General features: G+C 39.3%; 1 protein-coding gene across 1 annotated transcript in view; it reads right to left on the bottom strand.

Annotated features, from left to right (window-relative positions):
- LOC113058829 (caseinolytic peptidase B protein homolog) overlaps positions 1 to 24,557 on the bottom strand; it is a 34,568-nt gene that overhangs the window by 4,779 nt on the left and 5,232 nt on the right. The window contains exons 4-8 of the mRNA XM_026227079.1: positions 19,011 to 19,114; positions 17,293 to 17,421; positions 5,325 to 5,422; positions 4,232 to 4,346; positions 1,453 to 1,530 (exon numbers count right to left, since the gene is read on the bottom strand). Coding sequence (XP_026082864.1) covers positions 1,453 to 1,530; positions 4,232 to 4,346; positions 5,325 to 5,422; positions 17,293 to 17,421; positions 19,011 to 19,114 — 524 coding nt within the window. The remainder of the gene's footprint in view (positions 1 to 1,452; positions 1,531 to 4,231; positions 4,347 to 5,324; positions 5,423 to 17,292; positions 17,422 to 19,010; positions 19,115 to 24,557) is intronic.

Raw genomic sequence — 24,557 nt, 5'->3', positions numbered from 1 at the left:
GCTCTTTGTTGAATATTAATGGCGAGTGATCAGATGCGCTGCTGGCGATAGCAGAACCGTCTCTTCCATCAATCAAAGCACAAGAAACAAACACTCACGACTCCAGATCGTCTCTGTGTGTTTATGCATATGCTCAAAACTTGAGTCTATTTCAATTTAACAGACACAACACATGTAAAGAGGGTTTAATATTTTCCACAGTTTATTAATCACAGTGCATTAAGATAGTTGTTTTGTATGAAATGTTGCTTCAATTTGCAAATGATGCAATATTGAATTAAATATGAACTAATTCGCACAAATTTCTAAATAATAGACCTGAACACCAGATAAAGCCAGGTGCAAAACTTTAGTTTGATTATGTTGAAATATTAGAGTTAAAGGTTTTATAGAAGGGATTTTGCATATCTTTTTGTATCACTGCATAAATCAGAAAATACAGACTATAGGCAAAAAAAATGCATTTTCGCCATGTTTTTAGGAATAAAATGTTGTATAAATCAGTGTGAATGATATATAAACAAACCCAACGGTAAAAACCTTCAATATATCGAGAGGAATAAATCTCTAAGTTTTGCTGTATGTGAGTGCTGCAGAAGTGGAGAAAAAACTCATTTTGAGAAAACTGCATTTAAAAATTGCATCGTAAATTAAATCTACAGATGCAAATATACAAAGTTCAATAATAAAACCAGTTGAATGAAATATGAACAAACCCCACAGTAAAAACCTTCAGAGTATAGACAAGAATAAAACTCTAAGTTTTGGTGTGTGTAAGTGCTGCTGAAGTGGAGGAAAAAACTCACAGCCTTTAAAAATAAGCATTTTCGGCATGTTTTTTGAAATAAAACGTTAAAAAAAATCATTATGAATAAAAATATATGAACAAACCCCACAGTAAAAACCTTCAGAGTATAGAGAGGAATAAAACTCTAAGTTTTGTTGTTTGTGAGTGCTGCTAAAGTGGAGAAAAAAAACTCAAGAAAATGGCCTGTTTATGAATCAAATTGAAATATACAGACGGTAATAGATAAAGTGCATTAAAATAAACCCTTAAATGTGTATTTAGGATGTTTTTTTTCCTCTAATCTGAAAGACGACACTTTATGGAAGTATGGTGTTTTGCATAAAAAAAAAAAACAAGAAACAAAGAAGTCTACTGACGTGCGGTAAATAATCCTAAACAAAGACTGCAGCAAGTAGATCAAGCCGGAGGCCTCCACGACTAAACGTGTGTATATTCATCACGTCTGATGACACATAAATGACAGATCTGGTGAATAAACACATCTATGAATAACATATTAGACTGTAAATCACTTTGGATCGCAGGATTTTACATGTGACTACTTGAAGAAAAACACGCTTGTGCATCTGGATGAACAACAAAACACACAAAGATTTACATTTACACTTATAATATAAGGGGTACAGGCTTAAAACAGAAGTTACCGATTCCAGACGAGCCCAGGAAGAGGAAGACGAGGGGATGCTCTTCATCGTACCAGCCGTTCTCCTTCCTCCTAATGGCTGCGGAGAAAACAGACAATAATTATCTCTAGACAGACAGACAGAGGGTAATGAGAGGAGGACAGACAGACCGGACGAGAGCAAACGCCCAAAAAAATAAAAGACAAAGAATGATGGAGAGAGAGACAGACGAGAGCGAGACAGGGCCTCTCTGCACCATTAGACACACACTAATTTCATTACGCTGCTGCAACGCTGGAGCAACTAAATCAGGTTAGAATAGATCCAGCAGAGACTCGGCATGATAACACACGCTCACTATAGCAACCGATGCATTTGTATGTGTGTGTGTGTGTGTGTGTGTGAGATCATCATCAGACGTCATTACAGCAGATATGTTTGTTATGTGTTGACCTGCGTTCAAACAATCATTCAGATGTCTTTAAACACACACACACACACACACACACACACACACACACAAACACACACACACACACACACACACACATGCGGTGATGTACGTGTAGCTTGATCCTCTCTGTGTCTCAGGATGGAGGACTGTTATGATATTAGTGAAAATAATCACCACCAATAACCTTTAGCCCTGCGAGCAAACCCCAGAATCAATCCACAGCTTCATCTCTCTCTCTCTCTGTGTGTGTGTGTGTGTGAGGGTGTGTGTGTGTGGTTTTACATTTGTCTTGAGCTCATGTTAAAGTGTGAAAGAAAGAGTTCAACAATTACAATTTTTATTTATTTAAATGTATTAAAATCATCAATAGTTTATTCTATGACACCTACGGATGGGCAATATGACCAAAATCTTATATCACAATATGAATAACTGCATTTTATGATAATTATCACAATATAGTTATATTAGTTGGAAATTATGCCATTATTTTATTTTACAGTTATACACTTCTGTTTCTACAATTCAAAATCATTTGATTTGTTGATGTTTTTGAAAATTCAGCTTTGCATCACTGAGATAAACTGCATTTTACAATATATCACAATAGAAATAATTGCTTTAAATTGTAATAATATTTCACAATATTATAGATTTTATTGTATTTTTGATCAAATAAATGGACACATGGTGAGCAGGAAATACTACTTTCAGAAAAATCATAATTATTCCAAAACTTTGTTTTGTAGTATTCATTCCACATAATACTAGGCAAATTAATATAAGTAAAATTATGTTGTCTTAAGACATAATCACCAGATCACCTGTAAAAATCAGGTTACAAATGTTTAAGTCAGGGTTCCTATCATTAACTAAAACTAAATAAAATAAACCTTACCTAAAAAAGAAAAAATAAATATATTAAATATTTCTCATTTAATTTTAGTTTACAATAAATAAAACAATAATATATAATAAAAAATAAATTGTATAAAATTTTATAATACTACTAAATATATATTCTTTAATTTACAAAAACACAACAAATTTACTAACATTAACCGAAAATATAAAGATAAACAAATTCTAAATATTTACAAAAACTACAGTATATATGCTAAAATAACACTGGTTCAAGTTTATCACATGTTGCCATCAGATCATTAGAACACATTCAGAGGTTTGATGTGTGTGTGTGTGTGTGTGTGTGTATATATAATGGCAGCTGAAGCGGCGCACACGCGTGTGTCTGTCACTCGGCCGATGTATTCACTATATCAGCTCTCACAGATCAATAACCCTGATTTTATCACAGTGCTGATGGGATCCAATCGCTTTCGGGACAATTTTCCACAGCAATAACTGTCCATTTATCAAATCAGAGTCAGAGATTGGGCTCGGTGAAGCGTCACTATTTCCTCTGCTCTCTCTCTCTCTCTCTCTCTCTCTCTCTCTCTCTATCGAGGATGGCGTCTCACTATTGATGGACACACAGAGCAGAGATCTGTCAATGAACGATGTGCAAAAACACTCAACAATATCCTGCTGGACACACAAAGACTCAGTCATCTCTACAGACCAGAATATCAGAAGAAGACACCTTAGCAACCACCTAGCAACACCCTAGTGACTGCATAGCAACCTTGAGCATCCTGACATCATGTACAGAAACAACACTCAGAAAATATACAATTCCTGTATATGTATATATATATATATTATATATATATATATATATATATATATTGCATTGTATATATGTTTTATTTTAATTGTATTATCACATTCAGAAATAATGTAAAATACAGGTAAATAAATAAAAATAAAATGAAATGTTTACAAACATTTAATTATCATTGCATTATTACAATATTTCTAATTAAGCACTGAAATAATAACAATAACTAAAGTTTTTTCAGTCATCAGAGTAGTTCAGAGCTCAAATGGGGCAAAAATTACCCACAATCTGCCCTTTATGCACACACACACGTTTGTGAAAGCTTAGTGATCGATAAACAAACGCCCCTCAGTGTGTGTGTGTGTGTGTGTTCAGTATTTATTAGAGGCGTATGTTATTGTGTTTTAACTCATATCTGTCTCTGTCTGTCCTGGGACTCGTAGAGAAGATACACACACACACACACACTCACAGGAGAAAAATCAAAGAAAGGAAATATGAAAACACAGAGAAAAACAAAGAAACACATAGAAGTAACTCTCTCAACGGTCCAGGCCAAACAGAGCATTTGCTAATGAAAGAGTTGATCCAACAGACTCTTAACCAGGAGCTGTGAGGACCAGCATGCACTGGGGCTTCTGTGTGTGTGTGTGTGTGTGAGGGTGTACCTGATGCAACTGTATTGATGGCTCCTTCCTGTCCAATGATGTGCTCCTTCAGTCTGCGCTCCAGAGGAAACTTCCTCCTCTGCTCTGCCTCACGCTTCTGCTGCGCCTCCGCAAACTACACACACACACACACACACACACCAAAATACAGTGTGTGAATTAGTTTATCAATAACATATACTAATATCTTTACTTCAACTTCTTAATCTGAACTCTGTTCATCAGGAAGATGTGGAGTAACAGCGTGTTACAGTATTATATAACAGAAACTCCTATAATATTTAGTAATATATAATAAATCCCAGCAGCGGATCCTTTCCTCGTACTATGTTTGCATATCTGCAGTACAGTATATAACATACACAGACAAGTCAAAGCTACATCACTTCCTACATCACCAGCTTTAGATCAAAGTGCATGATCAGCTGATTGGAGTCTGTCATCAGGTGTGTGTGATAGAGTGTGTGTGTGATAGAGTGTGTGTGTGTGTGTGTGTAACAGTCATCCGAGATCATGATGGTGTCACCTGCAGCTCATTAACCCCACGACAGGATTACTGCAGATTACAGCTCGAATCCAGAGTAAACACACACCAATCAGCAAATCTCACACACACACACACACACACACACACACTTATCAGCTCGAGCTGAAGAGATCCGGAGACTGATTACAGAGGACTTTAAAATGAGTTCAAATCAGGATTATAATAGTTAAATAAAACTAAATCTAACCATTGAAAAAGGATGTTACTTAAAACAAATGTTACTGAAGTAATATTTATATCAATAGATATTTTTCCAATTTCAGAGTTGCTGAAGCAACATTTCTCATTTCATTTACTTTAAGAAAAATAATCAAAAAAAAAAAAATTTAAGTACACTGAGTAAAAAAAAAAAAACGAATAAAAATTACACACAACAAAATTATTATGGTAACTTTTTAAATGATCATGCTTTCACTTAGAAATGTATCTTGAGTAATGCAGGATATTACTCATACTGTATTATTATTAAAGTAAGGCACTGAATGTTTGAACAGTTTGAGGAGAGACGTTCTGATCTAGATCCACAGTAGACTGAGAGTGTTTCACCGTGTTCTGGGCCTCCTTCAGCAGCGCGGCCGTCTCTCCCTCTTTGGCGTACGTCAGCGGTGTGTGTCCCAGCTCGTTCTTCTGTAAGGGGTTGGCACCTGCACAGAGGTCAGAGGTTAACGTTAGGGTCTGGGGTCAAGCGGCTGCTCTCGGTCGGGGGTCTGTGTGGAGAGAGGGGTGTGAATGCATCCGGACGTCAGCGAGTGTGTTCCCGTCCTGCAGTGATGACCACACTGAGCTTCTACAATTAACACACTGCAGTGAGAGTCAGAGCTGATGTTCAGCACACACACACACACACACACACACACAATCGTCGAATTCTGCTTAACACAAGTTACGGCCGTAAATGACTAAACTCTGTTCTGCTTTTGTTTAATAAGTTCCTTCTGATCTTTACTGCGGTATAAACTACGGTCAGGGTCTCAGCGCTCGACTCTAACGCGAAGAAACAGACAGAAATAAAAACCTCATCCCACATTAAACTAGACGTGGAACAAACCTTTCCTTCCTCACTCGTAAAATATAGTTTATCTGCAAACACAGAGTCAATATCCGTACACAGGAGCTGCCGAGTCCCCGGGCATTGTGGGTAATCGCTCGGATTATTGATAAAACCCTAAACGTGTCCGTCGAACAAATCCCAATCGATTGCGAACAGAAACAGGAAAACTAATAAAGAAACACAAGAGGAGCAGCGAGTTTCTCGTAGCCACATAATAAATATCATCATTTAGTCTTCTAATATCACACAGTGTTCCCCACGGAGTCACGGCTGCAGGGTCACACACACACACACACACACACACACACAGAGAGAGAGAGAGAGACACACACACACACACACACACAGAGACAGAGAGAGAGAGAGAGAGACACACACACACACACACACAGAGAGAGAGAGAGAGAGAAAAAACACAGAGAAAACTAGACGATCTAAAGAAAACCATCAAAAATTACCAAAATCCACTGGACATGATTATAACAACATCAGAAATATCAGAGCACATTAAACAGCTCAAATTAAAGAAGGCATGTGGACAGGACAACATCAGTAATGAGATGCTCAAACTCAGCAGTCCTTCCATAACTCAAGCTCTGGCTAAATTATTCAATCTGATCTTATGGTCTGGTGACTTCCCTGAGGCCTGGTCTGAAGGACTGATCACACCCATATATAAGAACGGAGATAAACTGGATCCCAGTAATTACCGGGGCATCTGTGTGGGCAGTAGTCTAGCTAAGCTCTTCTGTAATATAATAAACAGCCGCATAGTGACATTCCTCACAAGACACAACATCCTAAATAAATCACAAATTGGCTTTTTACCAAAACAACGTACATCTGACCACATCTATTCTCTCCACACTCTAATTAACAAAAATCTAAAGGACAAACAAAGAAAAATATTTACATGTTTCATTGATTTTTAAAAAAGCTTTCGATTCTATTTGGCATGACGGTTTACTGTACAAATTATTACAAATTGCATTGGTGGAAAAACATTCGATATTATAGAATCCATGCATAAGAAGAGTAAATGTGCGGTCAAGATTGGGAATCTGAGAACAGAGTTCTTCAGCAGGGTCGTGGAGTGAGGCAGGGGTGTAGTCTGAGCCCAACACTGTTTAACATCTACATCAATGAGCTGGCAGAAGCTCTGGAGCGCTCCGACAGCATCCCAGGCCTCGCTCTACACCACTCTGAAGTCAAGTGCCTGCTGTATGCAGACGACCTGGTTCTGCTGTCTCCCACAGCCGAGGTCTCCAGCACAGCCTGGCCCTGCTGGAACAGTACTGTGAGGAGTGGACAAAACCAGGGTCATGGTGTTTCAGAAGAAGGCCAGGTCTCAGGGAAGCAGATATCAGTTCAGTTACGGAGGAGAAGTCCTGGAGCACAGCAGTAGCTACACTTACCTGGGCATCCAGATCTCAGCATCAGGGGGCTTCAGTCTGGCCCTCAAGGCCCTCAATGACAAGGCACGGAGGGCGTTTTATGCCATTAAAGCACGGTTTGGCCAACTAAAAACTACCAATTAGAACATGGATTAAATTATATCACGCAATCATCAAACCAATCCTCTTGTACGGGAGTGAAATTTGGGGACCAATATTAAAATTTGAAAACTGGGACAAAAGTTTAATAGAAAGAACACAATTGGAATTTGCCAAAAACATCCTAAGGGTAAACAGAAGCACTTCTAATATCGCCTGCAGGGCTGAGCTGGGCTTATACCCCTTACACATAGAAATACAGAAAAGAGCTGTTCAGTTTTATCATCACCTGACTCAATCTGACACTCGATCTGTTCAATATAAAGCCCTCCTCGCCAATGAATCCCCCCCATAGTGTCTCATCCTCTAAACACACTCGTGCTTCAACTGATGAAGGAAACCCAAACTGAGTCTGACTCCAATCACAACCCCAACATTCAGAAACTAATTGACACAAATCTGAAGTATAATTATGATGAAAAATTAAAAAATGAATTTGAGCTCCAAACCAAACTCCAGTGTTATTCGGCCCTAAACAGAACCACAAAACTGGCAAACTACTTATCACTCAAGCAATTGAAAGAAAGACAAATCCTTTCCAAATATGGACTCAGTGATCATGATTTGGAAATAGAGATTGGTCGACATAAAAGATCCTGGCTCCCGAGAGAAGAGCGCCTGTGCAAACACTGTGAGCTGAATCAAACAGAGGATGAGAACACTTCCTTCTGGTCTGTCCCAAATACAGCACTACAAGAGAAACATTCTTCCCACAGTTTGAAGCGTTCAATCCGTCATTCTTGTCTCTAAATGACTCTGAGAAAACTACTTCTATATACTTGGAGAGAATGAGACGGCAATGACACTAGCTGCTAAATATTTATACACCATACACACCATACGAAAGGGGTAATTGATTGTATTCAACTGTTTTATTTGATATTCTTGATTGTATATAATTACTATTATTAATATTGAAATATTATCTGTTGTTGTTTATTTTATTGTATTGTATTTTATTGTAATTATATTTTATTCTGTATCTGAATGCTTTGGCAATACTGTAACTCAAATGTCATGCCAATAAAGCAACTTGAACTTGAACTTGAGAGAGAGAGAGAGAGACACACACCACACACACAGAGAGAGAGAGAGAGAGATAGAGAGACACACCACACACACAGATACACAAACACACAGACACACACAGAGACACACACAGTGAGAGAGAGAGAGAGAGGAGAGAGACACACACACACACAGAGAGAGACACACACACACAGAGAGAGAGAGAGAGAGAGAGAGAGAGAGACACACACACACAGAAGAGAGACACAGACCGACACACAACACACACACACACACACACACAGAGAGAGACACAGGACAGACACACAACACACACACACACACAGAGAGAGAGAGAGAGACACACACACACACACACACACACACACACACACACACACAGAGAGAGAGAGAGAGAGAACACACACACACACACACACAGAGAGAGAGAGAGAGAGAGACACACACACACACAGAGAGAGAGAGAGAAAGAGAGACACCACACACACACACACACACACAGATACACAGATACACAAAACACACAGGACACACACAGAGACACACACAGTGAGAGAGAGAGAGAGAGAGAGAGAGACTCTAAAAATGAGCTCCTGAAAAATCATTAAAGATTAAACCAAAAAGTGAGACAGAGAGCGAGATAACGACAACAATCAAGTACAAACAACAGAGGAACAATCTGGATTCATGGAAAGTAAGATTTTTCTTCTTTAAACATTTTTAAAACAAGAAAGAAGATTGGAGCCTGTGGATTAGCATCTGATGCTGGATCACCACTCTAACAGCTAACTGCAGATTTCCCTCCAAAACCGTCAAAGATTTTTTAAAAGAATTCCAGCTGAAAAACATCTCACAATTTTTGATCTTCAGATACTAAACAGAGAGGTGAGCACTATTTGGCACAAAACTTGGACAAAAAGTTATTTTTACTTTATTAGAGAGAGTAAAACCTCTCATAATTAGAAGCTAAAGGCTAAAGCTAGCTGCAGCTGTGACTCAGTGGCCCAGTGTGATCACCATGGCAACCCTGGCGCAAACAGACTGCAGGGAGGTGTGTTACCCAGAGAAGTGCAGAAGTGTGCAGGCACGAAAGAAACACAAAGACAAGACTCTCAGAGACAACCCTGATCTGCTGTATGCTGACTACATTCAGCTCAACGGTAGGAGAATCAAGAACAACCTCATCTTCTACACCACTCTAATAACTGCATGGAAACTGACCATCTGTGAGGAATACAAACACGTGTTTAAAGAAGGAATCGGCCGAGGGGGAAGATTAACTATATGTAAAGATGAAATGCTGGATACAGACAACCCCATTCTCACCATAACATACTACACTAAAGGCACCTTCCTACTGCAAGGCAATGAAGCAAGCCTGAACTCATTTGAGGAGATGTTTCCCCTGCTGAAGGCCAGAGTCGAGGAGGAGAGAGACGAGCCTCAGGGAGACTGTACAGACTCGGAGGAAGAAGACCCAGTGAATCCTCCTCCTTCACCATCTGAACGCCGACTGAGAGACAGCTTAGCTTTACTAGAACTGGACTTCACTGAATTCAGAGAACACACTCAAGCCAAACTCTCAGACAAACACAACACAAACCTTCACGTCCAAGAGCTCAAAGATGAATTCCAGCAGCTGAGGAACAACACTCACTCCTCCATCACTGAACTCACAAGAGCTGTCAGAGAACTACAGGAAGACAACCGAGCTCTGCGTGTACAGATAGGCAAGCTAGAGGAGGACAAAGAGAGAAAAGAGGAGATCTTCTCCAGACAGCTGCAAGACATGAGAGAGCAGTTACAGAATAACACACCGTGCTACAGTACAGCTCTTACTACAGACAGACCTAACTACACAAACACAGAGAGTGTACCTGCGACAAACACACAGACACCTGCAGAAGCACAAGCTTCACCTGCCCACAGTCCTGAACCTGATCCAGATGTGCTCCTCCTCATGGACTCTAATGGGAAGTTCTTGGACCCACAGAAACTCTTCCCACACCAGAAAGTCACTGCAAAGCGATGCAGCACAACAGGCCAGGCCCATCAGATCATCAGGGACTTCACAGGACACCCCTCACGTGTTATTATACACACTGGGACGAACGACCTTCACACACTGCGCAACAATACTGCTGATGCTGTGAGGAAAATAGCAGAAGTCACCAGCAAAAGATTCCCAGAGTCCCGAATCGTAATCTCCACACTTCTCCGACGATCCGACACACCACCACACATCATCTACAGCATTAATGATGAAATCTCCCGTAGATGTTCTTCACTCCCTAACGTACACCTGGCCCACCACCACAACATCGGCCTCCATCACCTGTATGATGGACTCCACCTGCACAGAGATGCAGTGCGTGTCTTTGCAAAGACCCTAAAGGATGCAGCCCTGGGCCGCAGACCATCATCACCAAGGCCCCTGTTACCGACCCCAGAATACCATCGACCCATTCACCCCTACATGCCCAGACACACCCCTCCGACCCCGGTGAAGAAGGACATCGCCTGGACCAGGATCCCACATCATCCACCTCCAGCTCCCCACAGAGCTGTACACCTACAGTCACCGACCTCACATCCACCTGCTGCCCAACAATCCCCAGTCAGGAGGAAGAGACCGAAGGCCCCCCCACAGCAAGAGAAGCCCCCCGAGCTGAGAGCACAGAGCTACGCTGAAGCCGCAGCCCGCCCCCCCGCTGCCCCCAGCAGTGAACTGAGTCAGATCAGAGAGATGCTCCAGACCCTGTGCAGACAGCTGCTCAGCAGATAAGGACTACACACACTAACACATTATAAAAAAAAAAAAAAAAAAAAGCACTAATGTAAATTGTTTAGCATGTACTGTACATTGTGTTATTTTCTCTCTGTCTTACAAAATAGGTTTATCTTTAATAATACTAATGCGTTCATTTAATATATGTTGTTGGAATATTCAGGGTCTTTTTCTTCAACTTTTGGTTCTAAAAGCACAGACCCTGAATTCCTTAAAAATATCAAAGATGCTGATATTATCGTTCTCACCGAGACCTGGTGTAGAAATGATGCTCTCACCTACTGTCCCTCAGGCTACTATGAAGTGATTGTGCCCTCAGTTAAATTAAGTACAGTACACCGTGGACGAGACTCAGGAGGAGTTCTGCTGTGGTACAGGGAGGATCTGGCCAAACACATTTCTGTCATCACACTCGGAAAATTTCACTGCTGGTTAAAACTAAATAACCAAATTGGCATTTCAACCACTGACACATACCTCTGTGCCATCTATATCCCCCCAGCAGAATCCCCTTACCATGATGAAGAGTATCTGAACAACATCCACACAGAGATCAGCCGTTTCCAGGCCCAGGGAAATGTGCTGCTGTGTGGAGACTTTAATGCAAGAACTGGATCTGAACCGGATTACATAGATCCAAAGGGGAATCAATATATCTTTGGCCAGAGCTCCCTGGGTCTCACAAGAAATCTTCCAGTGAGAAATAATCTTGACCAAACTGTAAATAAAACTGGTTCTGAGTTAGTGCACCTCTGCCGAGCTTTAGGCCTGTACATCCTTAATGGCAGGATCCGAGGGGACTCTTTAGGGAGGTTCACGTGTTGTTCAGCTCTTGGAGCTAGTGTAGTTGACTACACCATCACTGACATGGACCCCTCCTCCTTCAGTGCATTCACTGTCAAACAGCAAACTCCACTTTCTGACCATAACCAAACTAACATTTATATTAAAACAAATCACACACCAGAACAAATCAAGCTGGAAACCTGCCCAATGTTTCAGGTCCAGCAGAAATACAGATGGACTTCAGACAGCGCAGAGAAATTCATCCATGCCCTGAATTCTGAAGAACTGAAGAATCTAATCACTATATTTATGAATAAACAATTTGAAACAACTAAAGATGGTGTTAATTTGGCTACAAATGAAATCAATAACATATTTCAAAAAGCAGCATATATAAGTGAATTGAAAAAGAAAGGCAAAAAATTCATTAAAAAAACACCAAAAGATGAAAAATGGTTTGACTCAGAATGTAAAACATTAAGAAAACAACTTAGAAAATTATCAAATCTGAAACATAAAGAACCATACGACACCAACATAAGAACTGAATACTGTTCAAAACTAAAACAATACAAAGACACAATTAGAGCAAAAAAGCAACACCATCTGAACAAAAGTTTAGAAGAAATAGAACATTCAATAAATCAAAATCAGTTCTGGGATATGTGGAATAATCTGAGCACAACAAAACCACAAGATCTACCAATACAAGACGGAAACATTTGGACACAACACTTTGAAAATTTATATCAAGAAATCCCACCAAAACAACTCAACGACAATTATGATCTGATCAAACAAAATCTACAAACTTATGAAGACACTATTAAAAATAATCAAAATCCACTTGACTTCCCAATTACATTTAAAGAATTGACAAACAAACTCAAAAGCCAAAAATGTAAGAAATCTTGTGGTCCTGACAGCATTCTAGGTGAAATGCTGAAACACAGCACACCTGAGCTTCAGACAGCTGTACTCAAATTATTCAACACGGTTCTTAGTTCAGGCTGCTTTCCTGACATCTGGAGCCGAGGACTCATTACCCCTATTCACAAGAGTGGAGACCGATTGGACCCGAATAATTTCAGAGGCATCTGTGTGAGCAGTAATCTGGGGAAGTTATTTAGCAGTATTTTAAACCATCGAATGGTAAACTTCCTTAACGAGCACAATGTCCTGAGCCCGAGTCAGATTGGCTTCCTTCCAAATCACAGAACGACTGACCACATTTACACCCTACACACCCTAATCAATAAACACGTAAAACAGACCCAAAACGGAAAAATATATGCATGCTTTGTCGATTTCAAAAAAGCATTTGATTCTATTTGGCACGACGGATTATACTATAAACTTTTACAAAGTGGTGTAGGGGGTAAAGTTTTTGACATTATAAAATCAATGTATTCGAACAACAAATGTGCGATCCGAATTGGCAACAAACATACAGAATTCTTCACCCAGAGAAGAGGAGTGCGGCAGGGCTGTAGCCTGAGTCCAACGCTGTTCAACATTTACATCAATGAGTTAGCGGTGCAGCTGGAACAGTCTACAGCCCCTGGACTCTCTCTACAAGACAAGAACATCAAGCTATTGCTGTACGCAGATGATCTGGTGCTGCTGTCCTCCACCCCACAGGGACTACAGCAGCAGCTGGACCTGCTGGACAACTACTGCCAGAACTGGGCCCTGGCAGTAAACCTCAGCAAGACCAACATTATGGTCTTCCAGAAGAAGCCCAGGTGTCAGGAACACAGACACCAGTTCAGTCTAGGCAGCACCGCTCTAGAACACACGATGCAGTACACTTACCTCGGTCTGACCCTCACTGCATCGGGGAGTTTCAGTTCGGCAGTGAATGCTCTCAAAGATAAAGCTCGAAGAGCTCTATATGCAATCAGGAAAAAATTCCAAAATATTGAAATACCGATTCCAATTTGGTGTAAAATCTTTGATAGTGTGATTCAGCCCATAGCGCTGTATGGAAGTGAGGTTTGGGGTCCACTCAGTGATCAGAGCTACACTAGATGGGACAGACATCCAACAGAAGCCCTACACACAGAATTCTGCAAAATGATTCTAAAATTACAAAGAAGAACACCCAATAACGCATGTAGGGCAGAATTAGGCCGATTCCCATTGATGATCAATATGCAAAAAAGATCCCTCAAATTCTGGATGCATCTGAAATCAAGTCCCACAGAATCGCTACATTTTAAAGCGCTACAAACCCAAGAACTGAACCCTGAAAAGAGTCCACTGAGTCAGCTAGTCCTGAGACTTACTAACCTGACTAACTCTACTAACACTAACCAGTCTCAGACCAGCACTGCTTCTCAACCAAACATCAAAATCAACCAAATTACCAAACTATCTAAAAATACATATCTGGAACATTGGGATCAAGAAACTAAAACACAAAGTAAATTACAATTCTATCGAACTCTAAAATCAGATTATGAATATGAAGATTATCTCCAGAGTGTCAGAGACACAAAGCAGAGACGGATCCTGACCAAGTACAGGCTCAGTGAGCACAGTCTAGCCATCGAGACGGGCAGACACCGAAAGAGCTGGTTACCCAGAGAGAGAAGAGTGTGTGCTCACTGTCAGACAGGAGAGATCGAGACAGAGACGCACTTCCTCCTGCACTGTCAGAAATACACCTCCATAAGAGGCATATACTTCAGCAAACTCACAAATTTAATACAGAACTTTACAGCAATTAGTGAAAAAGAAAAATTAAAAATAATATTAGGAGAGGGACACACAGCAACACTGGCTGCGAGATACGTGTGGACGTGCCACAGCCTGAGAGACAGCAGGTGAACGTGTGTGTGTGTGTGTGTGTATGAATGTGACCTCAGTGTGTCTGACCCTATTGTGCACCACAGTGACCCTCAGTATGTTTGTGTATTTCTATGTAAGTTTAAGACTGTGGTTTCAAATGTTCACACAAATGTTATAATTTGTTAGTTTAATATTATAAGATGTTATTATAATCAGTTCCATTACTGTGATGTCCATTTTTTTTTTTTTTTTTTTTTTTTTTATAATTAGCAATATAGCATTTTTTTTTTGTTATAATTTATTTTATTTCTTCTATATATGTACACTAAGCTTTGGCAATATTGTATAATTTACATTCATGCCAATAAAGCAATATTGAATTGAATTGAATTGAATTGAGAGAGAGAGAGAGAGAGAGAGAGACACACACACACACAGAGAGAGAGAGAGAGAGAGAGAGACACACAGAGAGAGAGAGAGAGAGAGAGAGACACACACACACACAGACACTCACTCACACACACACACACACACACACAGACACACACACACACACACACAGACACTCACTCACACACACACACACACACAGACACACACACAGACACACACTCGCTGCAGCTGGTGGCGGTGTGCTGGTGTGACCCCTGGGGGTCAGAGTTGACGGTGCGGGTCATTAGTCAGTGAGTCGGGGCTCTGTGTCCAGTCTGGGTGAGCTCTGCTGGGCTGCGGTCAGCGCTCAGACCCCTCACAGCTCCAGGACCAGACTCACACATGAGGAGATACAGCCTTCACCTGCCGCAGGTGTGTGTTTGACACTTCAGCAGACGGATGAAACACACCCTCGCACCTCATGAAGAAACACACTCACAACCTTTTATTATTCATCATCAAGAACGCATTAAACTGATCATTCATAATGTTACAGAAGATTTCTATTTTAATATAAATGCTGTTCTTATCAACTATCTACTGGCGTTAGTTGTGATGTGTATGTACGCCGCTCGTGGGTTCAGCACACAGACAGACTGGCGGCGCTCTGTCTGGGGGGGCGTGGCCTCATCACACTAAGACTTCTGGGTAATGTGCTCCACAGCATAATCGAATTTCTCCGCATCAAAACCAGAGATTTTGTTCTTTGTTTCGGGTCCTTTCTGTCACGATCATCTAAAAATGCATCTGCTCCCAAAAACATCCAGTGATTTATAGAAAGTGTTGATGCTTAAAGTGAGTGTGTGACTGCACATGAGACAGAGACACTGTGTGTGTGTGTGTGTGTGTGTGTCCTGCGGCTATAACAACACACTGTGTAAATCACTCACACCTCTTCCTGTCACCTCTCATGTGCGGGTCACATAAGCCACAGTGTCCTGAGGTCAAAGGTCAAAGGTTAAGCTGGCCGGCCTCAGGCTAACAGGAAGTGAGCCGCCGCTGATGCTCATCACAAACCCTCGCGATTCTCACCTGTTTTCTGCTCCAGCAGGTGAAGATGTGCATCTGATTACTTCATATGAGGAATACATCTCAGTTTTTACCTTCATGAGGCCAGTTTTTATATTTTTATTAGATGTATGCATGTCAGATTCTTAGGTTTAATCGATAATGAGACACTACAGGCTGTAAACAATCAAACGAAAACAGTGTCAACAAAATCTAAATCAGAAGCAACGTCTGAAGCAGCATTCACACTGCAAATAAACAATAATATATACTGTAATTGCAGTGTCAATAATATTTTGAAACTTAAGAATTATTATAAATAAAATATGCATATAAATTAAAATATTAACAATATTAAATAAATATAAAAAAATATTTCAGATACATTTAAACAAATTATACTAATTAAAACATGATGTTACTAAACATAATTTAATTAAAAAAACGAATTAAAATAAATATTTGTAAAAAATTACATTAAATGAAGACAATAAATAATATTAAATATCTAAAAATTATTTTAAATAAATTATATTAATTAATAAAATGTGAGTCAATGAATTCGAATTAACTTATTTAATTTAAATAAATATTAAAAATGTATTTCACATTTTTTTATTTACATTTAAAATAAACTAATTGTACGCTGTACAGCCATTTTATTGAATTAAATCTTATTTGAATTCACTTGTTACTGAATCATTCATTCAACGATTCATTCAAACAGCTTCACACAAAACTAAATCTGTTGGCGAAATAGAGCAAAAACACAACATTGTGTCTAAAATATAAAACCACTAAACTATATCACAGAAATACAAGACTCTTATGCAATAAACTAAATACAAAAAACTCGTATGCAAGTCAATTTACTCTAATAAACTGAATTTAAAGGTCAATATTACTGCATTTCTACTAAGTGTGCATATATTTGAGTTAAAAACCACATCGTTAAACCAACAATTACTATATTATTAAGTCATTTTCTTATGATTTTTCTGATGGCATTCACATTTCCAAACTCTCCGATCAGACCTCCTGTGTGCGTGTGTGTGTGTGTGTGTGTGCGCTCACCTGCGTCCAGCAGCATCTGGACGGTCCTCAGGTCGTCGGTCAGAGCGGCGTAATGAAGAGCAGAACATCCTCGGAAGGAAGCGCGGCTGCTGAGACGATTACTGAACTCATCCTCACGGCTCACCAGCACTGACAGATCAAATCAACAAGATCAGCGTCTCACACACACACACACACACAGACACACACACACGCTCACACACACACACACACACACACACACCTCACAACCTCATCAAACCCTGTCAAAGTGAACAATAAAACTACATTAAGAGACATTTATTTGCATTATTCATGCTACTAATTAATTCAACAATTAATTTACATTTAAAATATTGTTTTTCACTTATTGGCAATTTCCAATTTTATGCTAAACAGTAATTTAATCAGAATAAATGTTTTAGGTTTAAGAGCTGATGAAGTCATATGTCGAATATGGAAGATGACAATAATAACTTGATTTGATCAAAACTAGTTATTACACAGACACTAAAACACATTTGATTGTGTATTTTTAATTATTATAATCATTTATTTACATTTAAATAAATTTATCTGATTGCTTATTGTGCAATTCATATTTCTTTTAGATAAAATGTAATTGTGTAATTTATGATACTAAAATTTATGACGGTTAAACTACATGATTTTATACTTCATTTAATTTACAAGTCTTTATTTTTATACATATTTTTATCTTTTTTTACATAAACATTATATACATAAACATTTATATTTTATATTATAATTGTAATATATTAATATATATTAATATTATAATTTATATTTGATCAATTAAACATTTAACACGTGTAACGTTCATTACATTTTCTGGGAAAAATGACTCAAAATATAAAAACATTCTCCCGTTCACAAAGATATTCATAAAACAAATCATGTTCACAGCTGTGGCGTAAAAGATTTGGTTTGGTGGGGTCTTTAATGCTTCAGGGCGACTCATTTGTGCTGTTTTGCTGTTATTCTGATTTATTTGTCAGAAAGCGCAGAGAAACACAGACACAGAGACTGAAGGAGAGGAGCCTGACGATGCTCTTAAAACAAGACAAAGTGCTTGAATTAAGAACAAACGCATGTAAAAGCGCTCACATAAAGCGCACGATTATTCTCAGCGCAGACACACACAAATAAATCCTGAAGCAGCAACAGTGTGTGTGTGTGTGTGTGTGTGTGTGTGTGTGCAGAAACACACTCTCTCTCTGGGCTGCTGTCAGGCGGATCGGCACGAGGAACTAATGTCTGAGAGCCAGATAATCACAACATAACCCAATAAACCGTCAGACGAGCAGAGCCCGGCGATCCATCACACACACACACACACACACACACACACACACACACACACACACACACACACACTCATTCATCATGGTGCTTCAGGGAAAGATGCTCCTTCAAGACCAAAAAACTGCCAACAAAACAAATGTGAGTAATATTCATACAGCAGTCAGATATGACACATGTCTGAGTGTGTGTGTGTGTGTGTGTGTGTGTGTGTGTGAGATGGAAAACACTTACAAACAACACGCTGCGAAATAAATCGAGTGCCGATATGCAAACAGCAGGAAATGAGCGTGTTAAAATTGATCTGTGTAATAACACACACTCCTGCTGTTTACATGTGTGTGTGTGTGTGTGTGTGAATGGGTTTATAAATAACAGTGAGGATGATGATGGAGATGATGAAGCACGTGTCTCACCCTCTAATGAGTGAACGCCCTTCTGTCGAGCCGCTTCATACACACTGCTGAAGTCATCGCCCAGGTTTGGATCAGCACCGGCCTCCAGCAGCACCTTCACCACACTGAACACACACACACACACACACACACACACACACACACACACACACCATCAGTAATATACACACACACACACACAGAGACACACACCATCAGTAACATATACACACACACACCATCAGTAATATACACACACACACACACACACACACACACACAGAGACACACACACACACACACACACACACACACAGAGACACACACCATCAGTAACATACACACACACACACACACACAGAGAGACACACACACACACACACAGAGACACACACCATCAGTAACACACACACACACACACACACACAGAGACACACACCATCAGTAACATACACACACACACACACACACACACACAAAGACACACACCATCAGTAACATATACACACACACACACACACACACACACCATCAGTGACACTCACACACACACACTCACACACAGAGACACACACCATCAGAAATATACACACACACACACACACACACACACACCATCAGTTACACTTACACACACACACACACACACCACACACACACACACACCATCAGTGACACTCACACACACACACTCACACACAGAGACACACACCATCAGAAATATACACACACACACACACACACACACACACACACACACACACACACACACACACCATCAGTTACACTTACACACACACACACACACACACACACACACACACACACCATCAGTGACACTCACACACACACACTCACACACAGAGACACACACCATCAGAAATATACACACACACACACACACACACACACACACACACACACACCATCAGTTACACTTACACACACACACACACACACACACACACACACCATCAGTGACACTCACACACACACACTCACACACAGAGACACACACCATCAGAAATATACACACACACACACACACACACACACACACACACCATCAGTTACACTTACACACACACACACACACACACACACACACACTCACACACAGAGACACACACCATCAGTAATATACACACACACACACACACACACACACACACACACACAAAGACTCTCTCACACACACACACACACACACACACACACCATCAGTGACACACACACACACTCACACACAGAGACACACACCATCAGTAACACACACACACACAAAGACTCCCTCTCACACACACACACACACACACACACAGTCTCACACACACAGCTGTCCAGACGTGTGTATCTTTATCTGACAGGTGGTAGGATCAAAGGTCAAAGGTCATCTGTGTTCAAGTGTGAGTGAAGAAACTTTCCCAAACCACACACACTGCTCCTGACTTCAGCTCGTTAAACTACACCAGCGTCTCGTTTACACCACGACAGGAACATCAGATCACATCACTGTCTGACACAAAACATCGAGGAGCTCAATTACGCTGACAACTGAATGAAATACTAACTACACTGAAGTGAGCATTATCTTAAATATTCAACTATGTGGAAAAAATTCAATTATGCAAATCCAGTCGGTCTCTATCTGTGATGCATGGTCCTGAAAAACTAGTCACACTCGTGCTGCTTTCGGACACAAATGACTGCAATAAAATGAGAAAAGAAGTCAGGTTTCATCTAGAGGCAATGTTAGGAACTGCGCTCAAACTCAATCTGACTAAAAGCTCATTTTTTAATGATATCAACCTCAAATTTGGAGCACAACTTTTTATAGACTCACAGCTTTAATTTTCATGCAGTTTTAAAGTAACACGTTTTGGAAAAATATATATTTTATGTCCATTTTTTTAATATTCACAATTTTTTCACTTGAGAAATAATTTGCCAGTCACTTGTACTCTAAAGCATTCCAGGCATTTTATTTTTTTAAGTTGAAATTTGACTCAAAAAGGGTTAACAGGTAATAAATAGGTTATAACTACTGCATAATTATAATTTAGTACCTTGACACGCCCTTATAATACAAAATAACAAACAAAAATATAATAAGATTTAGTTTGGTTCGGAGCAACATAAAGTGATAAACCAGGATTTTTCCCACACAACTAGTTGGGAAAAAGCATCTAGTTTCTGTCAAATTCACATTATTTTGACAGAATTCTACTGTAAGATGAATGACAAGCAGTATGTGCTGAACTTCATGAATCAATATATACACGAGCGTCTTAACTCATGCCCTGTTCCCATCCACTCCAGAATAATCCCAGCACATTCCTAATGAGCGTTATTCCTGCGCTCCGGACTGAGGCCTCGTGCCGCTGGATCGGAACGGTCAACAATTCCTGCTCTTCACGGCGGGTCATTGTCCACGTGAATGGACAGATCCGGGAGGTTTACGAGTGCAAACAGTCTCACACACATCACAGCTCAGCAAACATCAGCGTCTGAAGCACATCCTTCTCGCTTCGAGCAACAGTCACAGACTTTAATCACACTGTCTGAGCATCTGTCCCGTCACAACGGCCACCGAAACACACCGTGATTTACTCCTCAGGATGAAGACATGTCTGATAAAGAGCTGGGATCTGCTGCGAGATGCATATGAGCTTCACAAAGACTTTGGGCTAAATGTGAACTTAACAATGGGCTCCAAAAACAATGGAAACAACTAAGTTGTCGGATTCTGAAAAGTTCATAAAAATAACAAATCGGCAGACTATTTTCACATTCCGGGTCAGTTTGGACACAAAGAATTGTTATTTTATAAAACCGTCATAACTTTATATTTTTCAACTAACGAAATTCTAAAATTGCGTAAAATTCAAAATTGCGAAATGTAACCTACTGCATCTAGACGTCTCTATTAATGAAAAAACTCACTGGGATTTTAAATCTCACCACAAAAAGTATTATGACAAATACATATATATATTTTTCAATAATGATGAGAAATTTAATTTGAATATATCAGTGTATGAAATTTATAAGTGCATATAATCTGAAAATTATCAGTATTGACGATTCTAGCATTGGAACTGAATGAAATTCCTTTGAATTTATAACTCATGACTGCTCAAAAGAGTCGAAATTTATGAAACCTTATTTCTATCAAAGTAATTTAACATTTTCAAGCATTAATTAGCCTAATATTACTTGCATAAACTTTCACTTTCAGATGAATAGACATCGATTTTTCATGCTGCAATGATTCAGCAACAAAATTGAGTCCCAAAAGTGTGTGAGATACAGGGAAACGTCTAAAGACATTTTACTAAAAATTGTCATTAAATGATTTCAGTTAATCAGACATGATTTGAGAATACTAACATGTAATTATCCATTAAAAAGTTATCCAGAAAAATAAATAAATCAATGGAATTTGGGAAAAGATAAAACAAAATTGTGGCAAATGAATTAATAAAAATAAAAACAGGTTTTATATGGCCCTCACATTTGTTCAACTTTTAAAAAAACAATGTTAAGCTCTACACTTCTATTAATTAGACTTTTTTGGTTATTAAAATTTAATTTAACCATTAAAATGGGATTTCACAGATCCCTACATATCAGAACCAAAGCAAAGCACATCTTTACCAACATCCACACGAACTGTGATGGGACTCAGATACAAGAATCCACACAAGAGACGTGTGAGAGATGAAGGTCATTCATACACCACAGTCAGAAGCTGTGTGGGCGGAGCCTCACTCCCCCTGCAGCTCTGATTGGCCACCAGGGGCTTTGAATGACAGGAGGACACGGGACTCTGAGTTATGCCACTCATAACAGAGACACACACACACACAGAGAGAGAGAGAGAGAGAGAGGCATCTGTGATAAATGATAATATTTTCAATAGAGACACTGATAGAAACACCATTAATCAGTTTCCAGTGTGCAGAGGCGGATCTAGAAAAATATTGATGGGGTGGCGAGAAGGGGGCAGGAATTTTGAGGGGTGACAACATATGGCAGACGTATATATACTGAATTTAGTCACAGTTATCACAGTTTGATGATAAATATATGTGCACACTACAAAAGGACACAGCTATCATTTACAAACTTAATCTCATGCAATCAATGTCTTGCATTTGAAACAGTTATAACAAACATTACAAACATATAAGGAATAAGTGACCATACCCCATAAGCACCACACACTCACTAATGCATACAGTATGCATCGACATGTCATTAAGAGCATTATAAAAGATTCAGTGTTATCAATATGTCAATTTATTATAAGAAACACAAGATTTTAACAGCCATTTCCAGCTGGGGAGACTCAACTGATTTTCTACAGTTTAGTGTTAATCATCATCTAACTCAACAGTCAAGAGCTACATTTAGCCTTAGATGTTATATGAATATGGTCCTGAAGCATAGCTTTTATTAGCTGACAATAATAATAAATAAATAAACATTATAGGCACAAATACAAATGTACTTTTAGAAATTGTTTTGGAAAAATATGGTGTTATTGTTTTGGCAAGCTTAAATTAAAACTTCTATGAAAACTTGTTTGATATTCCTTTAAAATAATGTTTTAGTATATCATTTTTTAAGTATATTTTACTAAGCAATTTCTTACATTATTTCTTTGAGTTAGACCAAACTTTTATTTTGGTGAGTTGTAGACAGAGTTTCTGTGTTTTTTAATTAACTATTATTATTAGCTAATAGGAAGTATAGCATATCAAGTATGCTAATACTTGAAGTATAGCATACTCTACTGTGCAATAGTACTATATTTCAGTTTGAGTTTCTTCAAAGTTACACCTAAATTTTATTTTGACAGGTTGTCGTAAAGACATTGCCGTTTCTGTCAGGCGAATCATTTGAGTCAGTTGGGGGATCGCAAACCATTTGAATCAGTTCGGGAGTTCGGAGCGGGTTTCGCGAATCATTTGAGTCAGTTCGGGAGTTCAAAGCGGGTTCGCGAATCATTTGAGTCAGTTCGGGAGTTCAAAGCGGGTTCGCGAATCATTTGAGTCAGTTCGGGAGTTCGGAGCGGGATCGCGAATCATTTGAGTCAGTTATGGGGATCGCGAATCTTTTGAGTCAGTTTGGGAGTTCAAAGCGGGTTCCCGAATCATTTGAGTCACTTTGGGGATCGCGAATCATATGAATCAGTTCAGGAGTTCGTAGCGGGATCGCGAATCATTTGAATCAGTTCGGGAGTTCGGAGCGGGATCACGAATCACGAAAGATTCGCGCTCGTAAATTTTAAAATTGGCCATAACCTTTAATTTGTTGCTGCCAACTGGGGTGGCAAGGCTTTCTTTTGCCACCCCGGTAGATCCGCCCCTGCCAGTGAGTGAGAGAGACGCTTTCAACAGTTTGAGTCTGTTTTTATCAAAATCACTTGAAAAGGGATACACACAAACACAAAAGAGTTAACAAAATTATATTTTACATTAAAAAATTAAGCATGTTTTTAGGACCTTTAAGATTTTAAGGAAAAAAAAACTTACTGTGATACAATTTTTTTTGTTAAATAAA

This window comes from Carassius auratus, chromosome 40 (assembly GCF_003368295.1).
Source record: "Carassius auratus strain Wakin chromosome 40, ASM336829v1, whole genome shotgun sequence".
In the NCBI taxonomy this organism is placed as follows: Eukaryota; Metazoa; Chordata; class Actinopteri; order Cypriniformes; family Cyprinidae; genus Carassius; species Carassius auratus.
The sequence above is the reverse complement of the archived record's forward strand: the minus strand, read 5'-3'. Positions and strand labels throughout refer to the sequence as shown.